This window comes from Hydra vulgaris, chromosome 03, assembly GCF_038396675.1.
Source record: "Hydra vulgaris chromosome 03, alternate assembly HydraT2T_AEP".
NCBI classification, from domain to species: domain Eukaryota; kingdom Metazoa; phylum Cnidaria; class Hydrozoa; order Anthoathecata; family Hydridae; genus Hydra; species Hydra vulgaris.
In genome coordinates, this window is record NC_088922.1 from 28,167,501 (window position 1) to 28,191,360 (window position 23,860).

Genomic DNA, 23,860 nt, shown 5'->3' on the forward strand with positions numbered 1-23,860 from the left:
TTAAATAATTTAATAAATTTTAAATAATTTAATAAATTTTAAATAATTTAATAAATTTTAAATAATTTAATAAATTTTAAATAATTTAATAAATTTTAAATAATTTAATAAATTTTAAATAATTCAAAACTTAATAAATTAATCAACTTTATTATATTCATTGCTTTAAATAATTCTCAAGTCAATAAAAATAAGTTAACAGTATTTACTGACAGGCTTTAATGATATGGCATGTGAAAGTATAAAGTAAGAGTTATGTTTTTGAAGCTTCCACAAATACTTTGGTAAAAAAAAGTCAACACACATTAACTGTTTATTTCATAAAAATGATGCAGGGAAATAAAACCAAAAAGTGATACTAATATCAAAACGTGTCACATTTATTTAAAATTTTTTTTATATAAATGTGACACACTACATAAATACATGATAAATATGTAAAAAACACTCAATATATTTTTATTTGATTAGTTCACTGAAAATGTCTTAAATAGGATACATATCTATAGAAAAGGGATAATATTTCAAATTTGTTTTTATAAAATATTAAAAGAGAAGTAATGGGGATGAGAAGTCCCAAAATAGATTCTGGTTTCAATTCAATCAAGATAACTTTATTTGATTTTGGACATAACCAAAATCAACTAAAGATATCTTGAATATTTTTTACATCCTTATCATGTTTTTATATTAGTGTGTCACATTTATATAAAAAATTTCTTATACAAGAAGCAGGTTTTTATATTAGTGAATCACTTTTTGATTCAATTCCCCAACATCCATAAGCTACAAAACCAATATTTACATTGATATTTAGTGTCCAGGAGCTTTACAAATATTATGAGCTAAAAAACTAATAGATTTCAAAACATTTTATGTATTTATTTTCCTAATACAGTCCATAATCCTCTCAACATTTTTAGAGCTCCTGGACACCAGAGACTAAAATCAAAGTTTCTTATTTCCAAACTTGCAAATAAATAAACAGCATAAATAGTTTAAACTCTGGCATAAATGGATCAATTTTATGTCGGAAAATTTTTTTTCTAGAAAAATATAACTAGAGCTGTTGTAAATGATACTTACCCAAATGGGGTAATCATTAAAAGTCGTCAAAGGTTCCTCAAGGCTCTATCAGTGCTACTTTTTATTATATATGTTAACACCTGACACAATCAAACCTAAAGCTTCACTTTTTGCTGACGATACCAAAACCTTTCACTCTCTTGAAAATATTTAATCTCAGCAAGAATTATAAAACAATATTGAAGCTCTTTTCATATAATCTCAAAAATGGGGAATGAAAATTAACATTAAATGTTTCTTTTTAGTTATACAAACTCTGATATTAACAACTTTTTCTATAATCAGGTTGACATAAATTTTATGCCTATACAATTTATTTATTGCAAACTTTATTTATAATAATATAAAAAAATCAAATGGTAATTTTATGCTTGAGAAATTTTTGGGACTTTGTATCCCTGGGTAAATAGTCATCAATTTAGGATCTAGTTGATTAGTTTGGAATAATAGCAGAGAACATCAAAAAAAAAAAGTGTTTTGAAGCCAAGTTGATAGAAAATTTTTCAGCGCCAAACCAGTTTATGCAAAGCACACTGTCAGAATCATTTTTATCTATTATAATAAATAAATTTTTTTTTCTTCAAATGATTATTGAAGCATAAAGGACTTATACAATTTATAAGTCATAGCTATGTAACATTAAGTTATAAATAATTAATATGTTCGACTTTGTGTGTTATAAATATAGTCAATTTTTAATCTTTACAATAGAAATATAAAAATAGGGTTTCTAATATTAACTAAAAAATGAATTTTAAATGCAAATTTTTATTTTTTATTTTTTGACAGTGGCTTATCTATCTCACATTGGTACTGACAGAAATGATAGGTAATGGAGAGAAAAAAACTCTCAAACAAAGTTAGAGGATAGAATTTTGGGGTTTAAAAGATTTGGACTTATTAACAAACTTAAGTAACTTAATTTTAAAATTTATTTTATTTTAATAAATAATTTATTAATTAAAAATATTATTATATTAAACTTTTCATTCAGACTTTTTATCACATAAAAAAATTATAATTTTAATTCAATCCAATATTTGAAAAGAAAAAAATTATTGAAAAAAGGTAAGATATGATACATAACATAAAACTAATTAACATACTTTCAAGAATAAAGTAGTAAGAAAATATCTATGAATTGTAAATGCAAGTGTAATAGCAACAACAATTGCAACTTCCTCAAACAATATATGATTAGTTTCAACTACTTCTGCAAAAAAAGTGGGCAAAATTTTGTTAAAAGGTCCAATTTCAAGCCATCTTTTTTGTAACTCATTAATAGAGAGTGAAAACATTTCACTTGAATCTGACATGATAGTAATTCCGATTTGATAAACAACTTCCTGGACACTTTGTATATCTCTAAAAAAATTCAATTATAAAAATATTAATTTTTTAACCAAATATTGTGAACTTAAATATATAACTGTAACCTCACAAATCCAAATTATATGTATGTATGTATGTATGTATGTATGTATGTATGTATGTATGTATGTATGTATGTATGTATGTATGTATGTATGTATGTATGTATGTATGTATGTATATATATATATATATATATATATATATATATATATATATAGGGTCATTCCATATCAAATCACTTAATGGTCCCCAGGGTACCACCTCAAATTTGCTTCAAATTTTAACCATCCACAGCTTTTATGAAAAAAACACAATCCCGAAAATTTCAGCTTGATTGACCAAGCCGTTCAAAAGTTTTAATTGAATAATATTGACCAAAATTGGAAAAATTTGCGTATCTGGAGCTTACAGTAGATTTTTTTGATTTTTACCAGATCATAACTCTTTAAATAAAATAGATGATCACCTGAAATTTTTTTAGGGTAATAGTTTTTCACCAAAATTATCTATTTTTGTAAGTGTTTTTGACTGATTTTAAACAGTTTTTGAGTTCTTGTACTTCAAAGTTGCTAAATAACACAATATTAGAAAAAATTTTGGAAACTTTAATGTGCTACAGTCCAATACCAACAGACAAGCTGTGCCAATTTTTTGTTGCTTTTGTGTACTTAGAGTAACCACTTGTGGAAAAAATTAAAGTTATGTGTTAAAAGTTATTTTAGCACTTGCAGCAGCCTGTTAAAATTTCACTTTTTTTAAAAAATACGATAAATTACATTAACTTTGTTGGCAGAGAAAGTTGCGTAGGCAGTTAAAATAAATTATGAAACTTTTTATTGACAAAGTTCTATATATAGACAATCACCAAAAAAAAATTAAAGACCTATACTCTATCTTATCACATGATTGTAGCCCTTTGACTTAAGTGTATATTTTATTTTTCCCTATATAAATATAATCAGTTTTTCATAAAATAAAATTATCAGTTTCTTAACCTAATTTATTTGATGTGATTTTATAACACATATTTGTTAAACTTTATGCATATAATATAATTATAATGATATTTCCACATGGTTATAATTTGAGTGTAAAATTCTTCTATTTCTTCAAGACTTTGTATTAAAATCTAAATTTGCGCCGTATTTTCTGGATTTTATTATTTTAGTTTTTAATATTGCAAGAACCAAAAGTAAAAGTTTTGTGTATGCAGAAATAGTTATATGTAGAAATAGTTTATTGGTTGCATTTTAGACAGTTTTTGAGATTTGAGATTTCATTTTTACGATTTTATTACTGGAAAAATATAAAAAAGTTTATTTTTAGATAATGCTACATGTTTAACTTTAATATTTTTAGATTAGTAAAAAATGTCAGAGAAATGTTGTGTGGGAAGAGTTTTAAATAAATATTGTGATAAAATGTCATATTTTAGAATGGTAGGATAAATAAGACTAAAAGATACTGATATTGAAGTTTTAATGCAAAGGATAGAATACACTTTCGAACCAAATGAGGAGATATGTATTCACCATTAAAAAGCCTATATTTCTAGATATGAAGCACTTCAAAAATACTGTTGTGATCCATTTAAAACCCACAAAAAAAAATTATCAAGGGATTGTGTAAAGTTAACATATCAATAGCAAATCAACTTAAGATCAAACCTGGTCAAAAAAGTTTTTACTAACTGTATGAATGAGTTCAAACTTAATTACAGAAAGTATACAAAAAATTACAGAAAGTAGTTAAGATGAAGCTGCTGAAGAAGATTTGAGTTGTTGAGACCTTGATAAGACAATTCTTAATAAGAGCGTGTCTTTATTGGAAATATCTCCACTCAAAAATGTAAGAAGACGGGAAAAATTAGGATATGGAAAGCAAAAAGCTAAAAAATTTGCAACAAGTATGACAAACCTAGTGTCAGCATTGAATATAGACCCAAAAGTTAAATCAGAAAAAGAGCAAAAATGTATTAACTGTAATGATTTAGACCAACTGTTAGATGCAATAAAAAATAAAATGAAAATAAGCTTGAAGGAAGAAAAAGTTCAACTACTAACACTAACTTCTGATAGTTGGTAAATTGAAAAAACTTGCAAAACTTTTTAGAACATTTTCATCTTTAAAAAAGCTCAAAAGTTGAAAAAATGAAAAAGGAATACTTGCTAAACCTAAGGCTAAAATAGGACAGCCTTAGGAAGATATTGTAAAACAAAAAGTCATTGAAATTTATGAACCCAAAGAGTTCACAAGACAATGTCCAGGAAAAAAAGACTTTGTTTCTGTGCGTATAAGTAATGTAAAAGTTCATAAACAAAAACGTTTAATATTAGTTCAATTAAAGGAACTTTTTCTTGAGCTTATGAAGTTATACCCTTAACACAAAGTTGGATTCAGCAAGTTCTGTGAACTAAGACCAAAGTGTTGCATTACAGTTGACAGTAGTCGAAGTAGCTCAGTTTGCGTATGTTTTTATCATCAAAAAAGTAAGTTGATGTGCGCTGCTTTACCAAAGGGCCATTTAATATATTACAAAGATTTGATGAAAGTATGTGTTTGTAATATATATAGTCGAAGCTGCATATTCCATCTATGTTCCAATTCCCCTGGTAAAGTAAATTTAAAGACTTACTTGGAAAATGTCTTTGAAAATAATAATTTTGATTTTGATGATCATATTGTATACAAATAATGGGTGTCCAAACAAGCATTATTGAGTTTATTGAAACTCTAAGTGAAACTATGTATGATCTTTGTCACCACCACTTTATCAAAGAAGCGCAATCCTCGCACTTATCAGAGGCTAAAAGAACATTAAATCAACACATGTACCATCTTGAAGATCACAATATAAATGCTGAGCACCACTTCTTTGCTACATCCCATGGCAAAAGTCTATGTGATGGAATAGGAGAAACTATAAAAAGAGAAGCAGCAAAAGCAAGTCTACGAGCATCAATTTCTCACACAAAATGAACTGTTTACATGGGCTGAAAAAAACATTAAAGGTGTTTAATTATTTTACATTCCAAGTGATAATATCAATAATAATGAAACTTATTTAAGCCTAAAGAAATGATATGAAGAGATGAGCACAGTCCCAGGCTTAAGAAGCTATCACAGTTTTTACTAAGTGGAGAGAAATTATTTTTATGGAGAATATTTAGTGATACTGTCTATGATACCTATTTGCTGAAAAATATTAACTTGGCAAAAAAAGATCCTTTAAACTTTCAACCTGGTAAATACATTGCATGCTTTTACGATGATGAATGGTATATAGGGCTTGTACTTGAGATTTGTAGTGTAAACCAAGATGGTAATGTAAAATTCATACATAGAAACAAATTAAATTTAAAATGGACTAATGATGCACGATCAAGTCAATGTTGGGTTTCATTTGACAAAGTTATGTGTCAAATAAGTGACCCATCCATTAAGGGTAGAAACGCTTGTGACTACAAACTTGCTAATAATGATTATGAAAATACTATGAGTTAATTAAATCAGATATAAAGAAAGTAGTGTACTTGTGTTTCATACGTATATACACTTCTTCTTTCAGCATTTTTTATTTTTTTGAAGTATAATATAACTTGCGTTTATTGGTATCTTTTTAAACTAAAAAAGCATTGCACTCAAAATGCTAAAATCATGTCATAAGATAGAGTATGGGTCTTTAATTTTTTTTTGGTGATTGTCTATATATAGAACTTTGCCAGTAAAAAGTTTCATAATTTATTTTAACTGCCTACGCAACTTTTTCTGCCTACAAAGTTAATGTAATTTATCATATTTTTTAAAAAAAGTGAAATTTTAACAGGCTGCTGCAAGTGCTAAAATAACTTTTAAACACATAACTTTAATTTTTTCCACAAGTGGTTACTCTAAGTACACAAAAGCAACAAAAAATTGGCACAGCTTGTCTGTTGGTATTGGACTGTAGCACATTAAAGTTTCCAAAATTTTTTCTAATATTGTGTTATTTAGCAACTTTGAAGTACAAGAACTCAAAAACTGTTTAAAATCAGTCAAAAACACTTACAAAAATAGATAATTTTGGTGAAAAACTATTACCCTAAAAAAATTTCAGGTGATCATCTATTTTATTTAAAAAGTTATGATCTGGTAAAAATCAAAAAAATCTACTGTAAGCTCCAGATACTCAAATTTTTCCAATTTTGGTCAATATTAATTCAATTAAAACTTTTGAACGGTTTGGTCAATCAAGCTGAAATTTTCGGGATTGTGTTTTTTTCATAAAAGCTGTGGGTGGTCAAAATTTGAAGCAAATTTGAGGCTGTACCCTGAAGCACTTTTGAAAAATTAGGTGATTTCATATGAAATAATCCTATATATATATATATATATATATATATATATATATATATATATATATATATATATATATATATATATATATATATATATATATATATATACAGTTAGGTCGGCATTCAGCAATGCCGACCTAACTGCCAACCTGAAAGTGTTTAAGCAATTTTTTGCCGACCTCGTTTCTATGTTTTATGGTTAGATCTTTGTATCAAATAGTTTTTGCCGAACTGATGCCGACCTCAAAAAGATTGAGGTCAGCAAATTATTGCTGACCTCATTTTTCCTAATTCCGAGGGTTGTATATATTAGAGTTACAAATGTTAAAATAAGTGCTAAACATTGGCTTTCCCGGATCATTTTTGAAACCTGTCTGATGGGATAAAGATACACCTTTAAAAAAATGCAGGTGAGTTTTTCTTGGAAGTATTCCTTTTTTTTCATTCTTTACAAATAATGAGTTCATTAGATTGATAATGATTTTTGAAAAACCAACCAACCACAACCAACCACATTTTATTTAAAAAAGACAAAAATAACTTTCCGAGTGTTAAAAGCTTTTAAATCTTTATGAAAGAATATAGCTTTTCAAAATTAAATTAAAAATAGATAAACAATGCATATAAGAATACACACACACACACACACACACACACACACACACACACACACACACACACACACACACACACACACACACACACACACACACACACACACACACACACACACACATATATATATGAGCAGAGAAGGATACAGCATTTTTTGGTTTTTAATATAACTAACTTCCAACCAACGAACAAACCCCAAATATCTATGTATTTATACTTACGTAAAGTAAGGATGTTTTGCAAAAAATTGAAAGATTGGACCCTGGAAACAAAAACAACCCAAAGTTTATGCCACCCCTGCCCCAAACCTGAGAGCAACAAGTTCATAAAATTTTTTTTAACAATTCTTAACTAGAACTACATTCGTCAATAAATTCCAAGTTTCATAATATAATCTTATAGCGCCAAACTTTATATAATCATAATTTTTAATGGCAATTAATTAAATTATAATTGAAATAATTCACATTTAATTAAGTTTCAGGATAAATCTTAATTGCTAACTGTAACCTCCAGATTATTTTATTCTTAATCTCCATTCAATGATTTTAATCAATGATAAAATTATTCTAGACATAATATTTGTGGAAAACCAAATATTTTTTTAATTCAAATTGTTAATTATTAAGATAAATATTTTAACATTTTATGCCGTTTGCATATTAGCAAAACGTTTTTCGTATGCTCTTAAGGTCTAAAGCAAAAAAAAAAATTATTTAGTAAATTTTAAGTACTATTCATACTAAAGTATCACTTTTAATAAATATTTATAAACAATGAACAACATTTTAAATTATTTTAATTTTTTTCTTCAAATGAAGAGAAAAAACAAATGCAGTTCAATCTGGTTTGTAACTATATAGTACTAGATTTATAACCAGCACAACAATCCTATACATAATTCAAAACAATGCAGAGGTTACTTTAAATAAAAAGCTGAGGAAAAATTTTGAAGAAAATAATTTTGCCTCAAGAAAGATTAATCTTAATTTTAATAAATTACCAGGGGTGGGTGGAGCTTTTTTGATGTTTGAGCCCAAACAGCGAGAGCAACAAATTGATATAAAATATATCGATGAATATAAATTTAGTTGAGATTAGTAAAAAAAATATTTTATCAACTTATTGCTTTCAAGTTTAGGGCAGTTCCCAAAATTTAGGGCTTCTTTGTTCCCAGACTCCAGTCACAACTTTTTTTGCCAAGCATCTTTATTTGACATTAGTATAAAAATATAGTTTATACTAATAGAGTTTGCTTCATCTCAAACATCAAAAACACTGCATTTACCCTTGACTACTATGAGATAAACCAGAGCTGGAAAAAACCTACTTTTTATTATTTCAGAAAGTGGATTTTTGGGTTTTTTGGATTTTATTTTTAAATGCTAGATTATCAAAATGAAAAAATGAAATATTAATGACTGCATGACGATCATAATATGGATATTTCAAAAAAATTCAATGAATACCATAACGAAATTGTTAATGATATTAAAATTTTAGCAAAAAATGTCAATGTTATAATAATAGTTTTCAAAACTTAAATTGTAAAAACAAAAAATCCAAAAGAATCCAGAAATTCTATTTCATTGGGTTTTTTAAAAAACCCTAAAAACCCAAAACGCAAAAAAACCCACTTTATCCAGCCCTGAGACAAAATATATAATAGCCTACAATAAGTGCCTATCATTAAAAGAAGACAGCATCTTGAAATATAATTAGGACAATATATCACAAGAAAGAATAAAAAAATTGTTTTTTTAAATGCCTTCCAAAAATATAATTTATGTTAGGATTGCCAGATGTCCAGCTTTACAAAGGAGAATACAATACAAAAATTTGTTTTTACAGGCTTGGCGCTGTATTCTTCTCTGTAAAAGTAGGACGTCTGGCAACCCTAATCTATGAGTAGTTATTTGATAAAACTTATGTGAGTTTTCTTTATTTTTAACTCATTTTTTTATTTAAATTTATTTTAACAATAAATTTGTTTTTTCTCTTAATTATTAAGTATATGATTTTGTCAACATTTTTATTTTTTGTATAACAGTCTCAAACTTTGACCCTGGAATGGAAGTATCACCCTGACCTTGCAAAATTAATTTTTGAATGAATGAAAATGCATCAGCAACAAACTTTTGTTTGAATATATAAAGAGGAACTTATCAAAACACAAAAAATGATTTATGCACTAAAACATTTATATAGACATGCACATTAAGGTGTATTAATTTAAAATTTTTAGTATACTAACTTTAAGCAAACATATAAGTCGCTTGATTAAAATTTTTTTTTTAAATTTTATTTTTTTTATAGTTCCAGTAATTATACAAATCCAACTCAAGTAAACCTAGCTCTAAGTCGAAACCACTGAAATAAATATATATTAAAATCAACATTTGCAACAATTATAAAAATATTTCTTTTTATTCTAATCAGTAATTATTTTAAGTAAAATGATACGAAAATATCTGATAATGTTAAATTTGGTAACATTATATTGGCAAAAATATGGTTAGAATATTACATCTTACCAGCTAAGTTGGAATATTATAATAAAAATAGTCCTAATTACATTTATTCAAAAATAGCATCGAATTCATCCTTATTACTGTTACTTTTAATAAATCGAGATTAAATGTAGACTATAATGTAACAACGTCAAAGGAAATATGTCATAAAATTATGTAATGGCTATAACGTTAAGTGTGATTAACCTTTGATTATTTTCATTCAATTTCCTAAAAAACTTCCTAAACAAACTTTTTGTTGATAAAATCGTTCCGTATAACAAACATTTTAGTCTTCTACATAATGCCAAAATATTTGTCTGATATGAAAAGCAGAACTATATAATAATTTTCATAATAGTACAGCCCTTAATTGCAACTTGGTTTATTTTCGGTTATAACATCGTTAGCGTAGAAAGCGCCTCAATGACAATTTTTGAATTAAAATGGGCAGTTTCAACCTTGTTAATTGTTATTAATAGTTTGAAGTTGGATGGAAAACTTTGCTTAGACGACCACAGACGCATGAATCATTCAGATTCTTTATTCTTTTTCAGAACAGTAAATGGCGCAATGTGCAATGGGGTGCAATTCAAAAAGAAGAAAAAGATGTAAAAATGGAAATTTACAAGAGCGCTAGCCGTTGCACAGTGGATCATTGTTTGCAAAAATCCCAAAAATGAAAATTTCAAAATCTCATTTTTTGCTTTAGAATATTCAACTTGGATGCTTATTTACCAAGAAATCATTTTTGTTAATCCGTTAGTCAGTTTTAAAAGTTCACTAAGAACATCAGGTAAATAAATTTGGTTATTTTGTATAAAAAATACTTACAAAAGACGTTCCAAAATTAAATAGCTTTCAAAATGCCATTTGTACCATCAGGATTTACATTTTTAGATACAATATCAAATATGCCTAAAGCAAATTATGTAAAAAAAAAAATAAAAAAAAAACTTGTTTTATAGTATAGCATGTTTGCTTATTTATTATAAGTTTGCGCCGTAAGTTGTTAAGAAAGGAACTAAGTGAAGAAAGGAACTATACCCCACTTTTATAGTCCTTACCTTTTCAATTTTTTACACCTTTATTGCAATTTTGAAACTTATCTAGATTTAAATTTCTAAAAATAAATACTCCTTTAAAAATTTAAACATTCGGATTAAATCAGTTCTACCGCGTCTTATTTCAAGTATTGTTAAATGAGGTATTTTAGATTTCATAATGTAATAAGATGTCCGAGAAATGGCGCGGCGTTGAATTTGTTCGCGTACTTCTATATCTTTTTTCAAACGTGGTAAGCAGACGCGTTTTTTAATCTTTAAAAGTCTCAGTTAAGGCTTTTTTGAATAAAAATTTTTTAGCTTTAAAAAACTTTGAAACGTCTAAAAAATTGATAGTAATAGAACAACTGCAATGAATGAAAGAGATGTTTTTAGTATGCAAGAAAGAAAGAGAGAAACAACAAAAAAACAATAAACAATATAAGCATTATAAGTGGACTAAACTAAAATGACAGATAAAGACAGAAAAGATATTTATAACAACGGTAAAATGAATTAAGTCGCTTGAAACTGAATTGTATTGTAAAAAGTTTAAACTTTCACAAAGAACTTTTTTGATAGAAAAATAAGAACTTTTATTAATTCTCAAAAGAAAGAGAAAGTAAAGGGTTAAACAAAGATAACAGTTAAACAATTAAAAGATATAAGTAAGGGAGTTAACAAAAATACAAAAGATTACAATCAAACAATGGTTAATTCCTTCCCTTCGGAAAAAATTTTATCCTTCTCAATTCGCTTTTGTATCTGGTCCTTATTGCGGTACAACTAACGCTCTAATGGTAGTTATTTGGACCTTAAACAATCTCTTATCATCAGGTGGGTATGTTCGATGTATTAGTATCAAAAAAGCATTTGATAAATTTCTTATCTAGCTATCCTAAAAATGAATTTAAATTACCAGACACTGTTTTAACATAGAACTTTTACATTACCATTAACTTTAGCATAGAACATATACCGGACACTTTTATATACCGGACACTTTTATATACCGGACACTTTTAACTATAGAGCCACCTTAGCATAGTTTAAATCGTATTTATTTCACCGTTCTCAAAAAGTAATTATTTCCAGTGAACTCCACTAGTGGTATTAGTCTCATGGACTAATATTAAAAGTGGAGTAGTAGTGTTTGGACGATTTCTCTTCGCCAAGATTGTCAACGGTCGGTCCTTGACCAATCCAGAAGTCTCTTAAATTGTACGCCCATGACACTTCACTATTACATCATGTAGGACGCAATGACTCAGATAATTTGCAGAAAGAAATTAATAACTTTCTAATTTGGTCATTAAGTGCTAAAATTCATGTCAATGACGCAAAAACTCGATTGATTTCTCCATGGAAGGTTTTGTCAATATTTGTTACTTGCAGTAAGTTAGAAACCCAACCCTTATTCAAACTCCTCAGTGTGACATTACAAAATGATCTTAAGTTAAACACTCATTTCAAAAACATCCATCAGAAATGTTAAGCTAGAATGTGTGCTATTAATCGCTTGGCATCATTTGACATTCCTCCTGATTTATTATGGTATAATAATGGTACTTATCTTGCCTTAGCCTCTTTGCATATGGATTACGCTTAGCCCGTGTTTTGCAATATCTCTTACTCTAAATTCATAAAAATTTTGACCATAAAGAAACGTATAGAAATTATATGTAACAAGCGCCCGTGTTCAAATCAACCCTCAAAGCAACTTGAAGACATCTGGCTTAGATTAAATAAAAAAGTTGCCCAATTGAATGATCACCAACTTCAAACATTGTTTTTAGTTAGACCTATAATGAGAAATTTCAGGAACTTGTGTAAGCTGCAACTTCTCAATTAAAATCAACTTGATTAATAAAACCTTTTGCGGATTTTTGTAAATTCTCATAAATACCTAGTTGTTGTATTTATTTATAAAGGAAATGATAATAATAATAATAATAATAATAATAATAATAATAATAATAATAATAATAATAATAATAGTAATAACACACTAAGGTTATCAGGCAAATCGGAATTGATTATCAGGCAAATCGGAAAAATTAGCTGAGAAAGTTCAACAACGCCATCAGCTAATCGATATCTTTTTGACTAAAACCAAAAATCGACCAAAAGTCGCGCGTCTAATGCTATAACCGTAGGGCTATTTAAATCAGACTATGACGATATAACAACAAAAATTTTCAATGCATTTGGAGTCAACAGCAGAGTCAATTACTGGAATGAACTGTGTTAGTTTTCATTCCAGTAAGAAAAATAACACAGTTCATAGCTTTAAAAGCATCTCGGTCATAAGTGCTTCAGAAATGTAGACACCGCAATGTTAGTAAATTCTAAGGCATATCCTGTCGCAAAAATAAAAAACTCGTTCACAACAGGAGGAATTGGTATACGGAGAGAAATAAAGAAACTCAACGATGATTCTCAGGCTGCTGATGAACTGGATATTTATCCACAAGCGTAAAGGAAAAATCTGCGGCATTAATGTTCAAAAGTCAAGCGAGCAACATTGAAAGGTATTTGCCACTCCAGCAAGCACCCTCGCACAACATTACAAACGTCTTCTTACATCATGCAAACTCCAACCGCTTAAAACACGACCCACAAGTCAAACCAAAACAAAACCAATTTTGCTACAGAAACCATTGTTTTCGGACTACTTTGCAACATTTAAAGGCACTATTTGCAAATCTCTTTCATTTCTGGGTCAATTACCCTTTGCCACTGAACAGTGACAAGCGCTATTTGAACTTGTAGTAAAACTTTCCTCTATCAACCAATCTGAATGGCTGAATGTAATTTTTTTTTTCTAAGACCTGCTTTAGTTATACATTAGACACTGCCATAGCTGGTTATCAGCTGTACAAAACAGACCGTGATGGTAGAGGAGGCGATGTTGCAATCTACATCATAGTTAGACTCTTTAACAGTAAAGTCTTTACACTCACCTTTAAAACTTTACACTCACCTTGTCATCCGTGGACCAAAATAAAGCATAATCTACTTTGAAAATGAATCAGTATAGCGACACACTTACCCAGATCCTGGTCTAGTGAAGTTGATGAGCTTAACAAGAACACACATAAATCCCAAAATCATCATCAGCTTGTCTGGAATAAAGCAAAATTCATCACACATAACTTTTGAAGTTATACTAACCAATGTCTATGTAAACAACCTGTAGAGTTGGTTATTTCGCATATACAATAAACCGGTAAAATTGCACATTCATCAACAACAATCTCATTTACAGCTTAGCAAAATTTTTAGGTCCCATTGAAGTTTTAGATGAAGTAAAATTAAAACGTACTGTTTAGGCTTTGCTACCGGTAGAGATTCTCACGCAAAAATACGCAATGAACATCGAACATTATTGCATGTGGCTAAAATGGTCATTGCCATCATTTTTCATTTTGAACAATAACTTCTAAGCAGTTTCATGGATTTCCTATAACATCTTAACTCACACGTAAAAATGCAAGATCAAAATAAATATTTTGTAGTCTGTTTTGATGTTGCCAGCGGTGGCAATATCAAAACAGACTATAAAGTTACAAGCGCCACAATTAAAAATTATTTTTATTGAGCTTTTATCAATAAAACCACAGGTCTATCCAATTTTTGAGAACAACATCAACTTGTAAAATCAATGAAAGTTCATTTACATTTGCTGCTATAGCGGAAAACTACTTTTTTTGCCTTGACGAAACTTAATCTAAAAAACTGGATGGATTACATCCACTTGTCTTAAAAACTGTGCAAAACCTTTTGTAGTAACTCTTGCATTGCAATTTATTTAGATTTTTATTCAAAACTAGTGATGTCCCAAATCTCTGGCGTAAATCAAATGTCACGCTTATTTTCAAAAAAGGTAAACACACAACTTCGTAACTGCAGGCCAGTATCTCTCATTTCTGTACCGTGCAAGGTGTTGCGTTAGTTTGCTAACGCAGCAGCCAGTTGGTTTCTTGTTTTTATATATATAGAGAGAAAGCGCTCCTTTCTCGCCCTCTTGCTCTTGCTCTTGCTCTTGCTATTTTACTCTCTTGCGTTTATATTACAACGTGTGACTTGGCGTATTCACTTGGCGTGATACAAGGGTTTATTGTAAATAACGAGTCGTATCTTCAAGAAATATATTGTAAAGTAATCTTATCTACGTGATTTATTACTAGAGTCCCTTCTAAACCCTTTACAAGGTCATGGAGAGAATTATAAAAGAAAAGATTATAAAACGCTGCGTAATACACAAACTAATTTCAAAGTCTCAAAATGGATTTGTAAATCATAAAGACTGCCTTATAATATCTTGCGAAATACTCATAAAGTATACTGTAATCACCTCGTTGACATAATTTTAACAGAATTCGTCTCTGACTTCGTTCTTCGACCAATGCTATTTGCGCACTTTGTCAATGACTTACCAGACTGCATCACTAACGGATTTCAATTTGTATTTCAATGATAACAAAATCATTAGAATTATTGATATCAATCCATCATCCTATGATTATGAAAACTGCAAACAGACATCAACAGCGCTTTAAATTGGTCGTACTGATTTATGTACTTCAACGTTGAGAAGTGCATAATTATTCACGTTGGTTGTCGAAATAACAAATAAACACACAACACGGTTTCGGAGACAAGTTCCAAAGTTAACCATAATGTGGGAAAAATATAAAAAAACAAGTAAAAATAAGAATACAAAAAAAAAACCAAAAAAAAAAATTGTTAATTTAAAATAAACTTAAACTTCTGCATCATAAAAACAGTACTACTATTAATCTTTATGAAAGTTTTTTTTTTTGCCAGCCGAATTGTTTATAAGCAAAATACAAAAGATTTTGTGCAAGAATTCAACGCTATAGTGAAATGCTTAATTTTGACATGTATAGTTTCTTGGCTAAATTTTATGGAAACTATACATTTCAATAATAAAACTTGTGTTATTATACTTATTTTCTGGCTCAATTTATTGTTAATTGTTGCAAAACATTTTTCTTTGATTTATCTATAAACATACTTAAGTTTGAAATTTATTCTATGTCTGAAAGCTATTCAAACATTACAAAATCTGTCACAATCGCTGGCTCAAGAAAAAGGAAGCCGTTCTAATCATAGATGTTCTTAAATCCGTAGCTTATAAACATCATATGATGAAAATACAGCTAGAATACTTTTAAAGAAAAAATCTAATTTTTTTCTTAATTTCATAAAAGTTTTTAATAAAACTTTTAAAATGTTTTGTATCAGTTCTTTTCAGTTCATGTTCAATTCCTTTATTTTAATATTATAAAAATTACGCAGTGTTTGCCAGGACGCTGGGCTTAAAAAAAGAACAGTTGAGGATAAACTTTAATCTCTGTGTTCTGTCTTCTGACGAGGAGATCAATTCAATTTATTCTAAATTTATTGCTTAAACACTGCCCAGCTTTTTTTACGGTAGTGATATAGTTGGCATGGTTGCTTTGTGAACAAAAGTACATCGGAGTGTGAACAAAAATACATCGGCGAATCAAAAACGAAAATAGCAACAAGAACAAAACAACACCAAAAAAATGTTTAAAGAAAAAAAATTTTAAAGAAAAATTAGAACAATCTGCAATTCGGCATCATAAAACTAAATGCTCATGTTGTATAAAATGGGATCAAGTAAAGACGTTAAAAGTAGAACCAAAAAATTTAAAAGAAAAGTTCGAGTGGCAATCGAAATTCAGTTCAACATATGCGGACCTAAAATGGAGGTATAAATTTAGATGATGGTCAATATGTAAAAACGCAATTCTGGTCGCCATATTTTTTATACCTACGTAATATTAAAGAAGCCATTAAAGCGAACTTTAAAGAAGCCATTTAAAAGTGACGTTATCGTTTGTTTGTAATTTAATTTAATTAATAATTTGTAATTAAAGCTGAAGATGCTAGTATCAATAATCTAGCAAAAGTTTCTTAGATAGAATAAAAAAAATTAGTATTGAGAGAATTCGTATTTATTGATGTTCATATATTTAATATATATATATATATATATATATATATATATATATATATATATATATATATATATATATATATGTATATATATATATATATATATATATATATATATATATATATATATATATATATATATATATATATATATATATATTCTCTTCTGATGTTGATGCATCCGCGTACTTACCTGCATTTTTGTTTCACCTATGTAAACTTTGGAGCAGTTGCATTTTATTATATAGGTTCCAGGTTGGCTGTTACTTAGTAGTTTTGTTTTGTTTTTTGATGTTAATAAAGATCTTAAATTTGGGTTTGATTTAAATACTGCTCTGTACCCTGCTTTTTGGAATATTTTTCGAAGTTTCGGTGAAAGGCCTGGTACCCAAGGTAAAGACACTACAGGAAGGTTGTTGCATTCTGATGGAATTTTGTTTTTATTTTGTCTTTTTTGATGAAATTGGTGTGTAATATTCCTCAATAGCTTTTCATCGTACCCATTTTCAATAAACATGTCAATTAAAAAAATTTATTTCGTTTTGCAAATGATATTTACTACAGATGGAGTAAGCTCTGTGGAGAAAACCTTTAAATAGTTTTTGTTTTGTTTTCAACTTCAATTGTGTATTGTATTTCAGAATGTTGTTGATTTAAACTGTTTTGCTTATTTGATGTTAGGAAATCTTGCATGACTATCGTCAACGTATCTTAAAAATGATTTTAGATTAAGTGCAGGATTTTTCGTCAAAGCCATTTTAATTGCATTATTTTCATGGAATTGTAGAAAAGACTCCGCAAGAACAACCATGAAAGAAAGTCCGATTGGTCCTGAGTTTTCCATTACGTGAATCTCATTGTTCCAATGAAAATAACATTGATATAAGCAAAGTTCTATGAGTTGCTTTATTTCAGGTATACTTAGTTTTGTTAAGTTTTTATATGATAAATTGTTTGGCTTCTTTTAACGGAATTGACGGGTACAAATTTACAACATCATAAGACACTTGAATACCATTGTTGGCGACATTCCAATTTTCAGCTTTTTTTATAAAGTCAAAAGAGTTTTTTAATCGTGTCGGATTTTCATTTAAGACTGGTTGTATTGTCTTAACTAAGAATTCTGATATTTCGTGGTTTGGTGTGCCAATGGTAGAAATAATTATTCTCATAGGGTACGAATTTTCTGGTTTATGAGCTTTTATTACTCCATACATCCAAGGTGGGATAGGATCACTTGGATATATTTTTTCGTATTCCTCTTTAGAAAAACGCTGTTTTTTATTTAGTTTTGAAAGAAATCTTCTAATTTTTGCCGCGTAACTGGCAGTAGGGTCTTCACTAATAATTTTTGTCGGACCAATTTGTTCACGGATTTTTTCTAAAGCTTTAGAATGTTCAATTCTTACAAAACCTGTTCCTTTGTCAAACGGGTATAAAGCAATGGTTTCATCGTTTTTTATTTCTCTAAAAGATATTCTCTGTTCTTTTGTCAGATTGTTATTTATTTTTTTCTCCGTTTTTAGTATTCTTAAAACATTTTTCCTTAAATTTTGTGCGTTTTCTACTTTGTTGTTGTATTCTAATTTTAACGCAGAAGACTCTGTTGTTGTTATAATATCCATGTATAGTATCGACTTTAAAGATGGTGCAAAATTTGGACCAAGGTTTAGAAAATCATTGTGACTTATGGAAATATCGGTATCGCAAAGGTTTAAAACTTCGTCCTTTTTATATTTTGTTGTTTTTCTCGCAATATCTTTTCCATTTGCATGTTCACTTTGAAGTATGTTAAACTTTTTTATTAATCGTTCTTTTGATTTAATAAACATGCTTTCCCTTGATTTTTCAGTTATTTTTTCTAATTTAATATAGTCTTCTTCATTAAGTTTACATTTAAGAAAGTTTTGAAGTTTTTTAACATCATTCATAAGATTAAAGAATCGTTTCTTTGAATCATTTTTTATGCAAATTAAGAGTTCAAATCTAAAACGAAAAATTATACCTACTGCTCTTTTACTTTTTATTGGAGAGTTTATTCGTAACGACTTTGGAATAAATTTATGTTTTTCGCATTTTTGTAAAAAAATGTATTGGTTTTTCGATTTAGCAACAGATTTTTTTAATGATTGTAATTGTTCAGTGCTTTTGTAGATTTCAGCTCTGTATTTAACTGTAATTAGAAATTTGAAAGATGACATCTTGTATATTATATATTATTTTAAAACATCAAGAAATACAGTTTTGATGAAGGCCAATATGTCAAAACTATGTTTTGGACGCCATTTTTTAAGTTTTCAAATCAAAAGAAGCCATTCAACCGCTGACGTCAATAGTAACTAATTTATATAAACTATAACGATTAAAAATTATTGTAATATTTTACAAGCTGATGATGCTGGTATCCATAACCCAGCGAAAATTTCTTATATAATAATATTATTTTTATTGAGAGAAACTGTATTTCTTGATGTTTTAAAATAATATATATATATATATATATATATATATATATATATATATATATATATATATATATATATATATATATATATATATATATATATATATATATATCGTTTGATTTAGTATTGTATTAAAATAATACAAAACTCTATGAACTCAGGAAATGGAGAAGATAAAGAAACATTTTGTACAAGTTTTTAAAAATAACAATCTTCTTATCTCTATTAAATGTAATTTGAAAATAGTTAACTATCTCGATTTAACGCTAAACCTTAACAATGGTTATTTTCAGCCATATTGCAAACCAGATAATATACTGAATTATATACATATTAGTTCTAATCATCCACCAAGTGTAAAAAAAAGTATTCCTAAAACTATTGAATTAAGATTATCAGCAACATCATCAAGTGAACCGATTTTTAAAGAAAGTATTCTTCCTTATCAAGAAGCCGTGAAAAAATCGGGTTACAATTGCAAACTTGCATACCATCCAAGTATAAAATCAACAAACGGCAACCATTAACGCAAGATAATTTGGTATAATCCTCCTTTCAGTGCAAATGTTGTTACAAAAATAGGTAAATGTTTTTTGAACCTCATCGACCTCCACTTTCCATTTAACCACAGACTTCGTAAAATATTTAATTGAAACACAATCAAAATAAGTTATTCCTGCATGCTAAACATAAAAAATCCATTATCAACTCTCACAATAAAAGCATTTTACATAAAGAGGCAAAAATTAATAAAATGAAATGCAACTGCATTGACAAAGCCAAATGTCCAATGAACAACCATTGCCTTTTCAACAACATTGTTTATCAGGCTACCATCCATTCAAACAATCCGGAATATAAAGAAAAAGTGTATTTTGGAGTTAGCGAAACACCTTTTAAAGTTCGGTATGCAAATCACTTAAAATCTTTTAATGCAGTTAGGTACAAGAATGATACAGAGCTATCAAAAGAAGTATGGAAATTAAAAGGAAAAAACTTTACACATTTTGTCAAATGGAAGATTGTTAAAAAATGCAAACCATACAACCCAACAGCAAGAGTTTGTAACCTTTGTTTGAACGAGAAGTTCCAAATTTTGATGTATAAAGGAGAAAATCAATTAAATACAAGTAGTAAAATAATATCGAAGTGCAGGCACAAAAATAATTTCCTTATTTCCTGATACCGAAGATTGATCCAGGTTGGTTTACGTCACGTTTACGTCACATTATACTCTCAAAACTTTTATATATTTGTTTCCATGGAGTCATTAGAACTCACGCGACCGTTAAACAAGAGTTACTCATCAGACAGAAGCAGACTGAATTGTTTGTTTGAAAAACATTTTGTTTATTTTAGAATTTTTAAACAAAATATATGACAAACAGATTTGATTAAAACATATTAGGGGAGAGTTGCCGAAATTGGAACTGCTCCTTAATTGGAACACTTAGCTTTATTTAGAAACTGGAACTTATTCTACTTTCATGAATATTTTTTCTTGTAAAGAAAATAATTTTCTTTATTTTTTGAAACTTCTAGTATTTAAACTTAAAAACTGCACGTATGTGAATAAAATTACTTTTTTTTAAAGAAAAAAATTTTTGCGATCTAATTTTATCGTTGCATTTAAACGATTACAGAAGCTTAACGATATTGAGTTTGATGATAATATTTTTAAAATTTTAAATTTTAAGGGTTTCAAGTCTATGTGATATTAAGAGCTTATATCGTAAGTTGTTACTTGTATGTAAATATTTTGCTACAACACCATGGTCCTATGTTGCCCAGAATGGAACTTCAAAAGTTGCCGTAATTGAAACGATGTCATCTCATAACACGCTACTTGACGTCCGAATTATCAGAAAATTTCATTAGTCCGACTGTATAATATTTTTTAAAGCGAGTTTCTTTTATAGACATAGTATTATTGTTAGACATTTGTTGCTTTTTTGGAATTGGTATTTAGTCTTGCTTTAAAGTATGAAATGATTTTTCACAAAATTTTTTTCATAGTCTAAAGTCTAGTCATAGTCTAAGGATATAAAGTTGATTGTAAACATCGTATACTTTAATTAACAAATCATTTCATCTTTTAGTAAAAAAAAAAATGTAAAAGTTTTACAAAAGTTATACATTTCTATTTAACGGATAAACTTGTAAGACAACATAAAGTATATACCCAGCATAAGTTTTTTACTGTATATAGAAGTTAATATATAAAGTTGCAAACTTTATATAGTTTATATAGATTTTGATTTATATAGTTAATGATTAACTAAACAAAAATGATGAAAAATAATGATTATATAATGAGTATATAATTAACTTAATCATATATGAATAACAAATAAATATATGAAAAAAAAGCCTGTAATAAGATTATAAAACTCTCCTTATGTATCTTCATAGTAATTTGCTTTTATTTTAGATGCAAACACCACGAAAATATGGAAAATGGAAAGTAGAAAACTTGAAAAAGGCTGTTGAAGCAATAAAACAAGGAGAAATCAGCTTAAATGAAGCCGCTTATGAATTTTGTATTCCAAAAGCAACTTTGTCAAGGCATATAAATGAAAAAAACAAAGTTGCTGTTGCAAATGTGAAACTTCATGGTCGACTTACCACCTTACCTAATGAAATTGAAACAGAACTAGCTGATCACTGTTTATTATTAGAATCAATGTACTTTGGATTAAGGATTGATGATCTTCGTCGTCTAGCATTTGATATTGCGGAAGCTAACAACATCACACATAATTTTAACAAACAAACACGAATGGCAGGAAAAAAGTGGTATTATGCATTTATGCAAAGGCACCCACAACTGTCGCTTCGTGGGCCTAAATCAACATCAATCGCATGTGCACAAGGTTTTAATAAAGAGCGAGTGCAATCTTTCTTTAATTTACTTTCAAAGTTATACATGGAAGAAAAGTTAACTCCAGACAGACTTTATAATATGGATGAAACTAGTTTATCAACAGTACAAGATGGTCAGATAAAAATTATTAGTGCAAGGGGCAAAAAACGAGTTGGAATTATGACTAGTAGTGAACGAGGAAATTCAGTAACAGCTGTAGCTTGCGTATCTGCAGCAGGATTTTATGTTCCACCAATGTTAATATATAAACGCAAAAGAATGAAGCCAGAAATAACAAATGGTGCACTTCCAGGAACTGTATTTAGTACTCAAGAGAAAGGATGGATGTCAAATGAAGGTTTTTTAGATTGGCTCAATCATTTCATTAAAGTTGTTAAACCTTTAAAACAATCAAAAGTTTTGTTGATACTTGATGGTCATGTTACACATTCAAAAAATTTGGCAGCGATATATCTAGCACGAAATGCTGGAGTGCGTATGATATCACTACCTCCCCATACTACACACAGACTGCAACCATTAGACGTTGCGTTCTTTGGACCACTTGGTACATACTATGATGAAGCTATGCGAAAATGGATGCGGTCACATATATCTCAACCAGTAACAACTTGGCAAGTTGCAGAATTATTTGGTGACGCATATAGTCAGGCAGCATCATTGAGAATTGCTATGAAAGGATTCCAGGCTAGTGGGTTGTGGCCTTTGGACATAAATGTATTCACTGATTCTGATTTTACAGCCTCTTCATTTACTGATGTTGGTCCTTCAAACAATCTTCAGTAATCTAAAAGTATAGATGGGATGACAAAACTATCTACAGATAAATCAAGTGAAAAAAAATTAAAATGTCATGTTTCAGTTTCAACTTTGTCACTTTTGCCAGTGGTTTCACTTGAAGTAAAAAACAAAAAAAGAAGATCACAAACAACTCAGGCGGCTGATCTTACAAGCTCCCCATATAGACGTGCTCTAGAAATTACACCAAGAAATCAAAAGCACACACTAAATCAAATAGCTTCCAAACAAATTAAAAAATCTACAAAAAAAAAGCTCACACTAAATCCAATAACTGCCAAACTATTGCAAAAACCACAGGAAAGCAAAGTAGCACTTGGTTCAATCACCATGGACCGAATGAAATTGAGCACATCAAATAAAATCACCATCGCCACCACAGCACACCACATATCACCACTACCATCCCAAGTGCAGAAGCTGCAAGAAAAAAAGACTTATGAGTTGCGAAAAAAGGATTAAATATTTGTTGTAATTTTTATTTGTTATTATATCTTTTAAATATCTTTTATTAAAAAGCTAATCAATTAATTTTTCCTTTGAGCCATAAGTTTTATAGCTGTAATTTATTCAAATATTAGAACTGTTCTAATTAAAGAATAAATGTGTTCCATTCAAGGAGACCAGTTGCCTTTACTGGAACAAAATGGTGCCTTGAAAAATCAAAGTTTATATCCAATAAGGGTGCGATCAATAGAGTCGAATCATTAATAAAAGCATAGTAGGGTTGTATATCTAT

At 28.6% G+C, this 23,860-nt stretch overlaps 3 protein-coding genes across 3 annotated transcripts in view; 1 reads left to right on the plus strand and 2 right to left on the minus strand.

The window, feature by feature from the left end:
* Window positions 1–10,321, minus strand: part of LOC100215789 (ceramide synthase 1) — a 17,271-nt gene extending 6,950 nt beyond the window's left edge. The window contains exons 1-2 of the mRNA XM_065792867.1: window positions 10,130–10,321; window positions 2,193–2,451 (exon numbers count right to left, since the gene is read on the minus strand). Coding sequence (XP_065648939.1) covers window positions 2,193–2,402 — 210 coding nt within the window. The 5' untranslated portion in view covers window positions 2,403–2,451; window positions 10,130–10,321. The remainder of the gene's footprint in view (window positions 1–2,192; window positions 2,452–10,129) is intronic.
* A 7,591-nt stretch (window positions 10,322–17,912) lies between these two features.
* Window positions 17,913–19,175, minus strand: LOC136078602 (uncharacterized). The gene has a single exon (XM_065794384.1). It carries the CDS (start codon window positions 19,173–19,175, stop codon window positions 17,913–17,915), a length of 1,263 nt encoding a protein of 420 aa, XP_065650456.1.
* A 2,153-nt stretch (window positions 19,176–21,328) lies between these two features.
* Window positions 21,329–23,574, plus strand: LOC136077698 (uncharacterized). Its single transcript, XM_065791917.1, has 2 exons — window positions 21,329–21,420; window positions 21,871–23,574. The coding sequence occupies exon 2, from the start codon at window positions 21,871–21,873 to the stop codon at window positions 23,107–23,109; it is 1,239 nt and encodes a 412-aa protein (XP_065647989.1). The 5' UTR covers window positions 21,329–21,420; the 3' UTR covers window positions 23,110–23,574.
* Window positions 23,575–23,860: the final 286 nt, after the last annotated feature.

Excerpts from the sequence above, each read along its gene's own strand:
- LOC136078602 (XM_065794384.1), bottom strand. The coding sequence starts at position 19,175 with ATGTCATCTTTCAAATTTCTAATTACAGTTAAATACAGAGCTGAAATC.
- LOC136077698 (XM_065791917.1), top strand. The coding sequence starts at position 21,871 with ATGCAAACACCACGAAAATATGGAAAATGGAAAGTAGAAAACTTGAAA.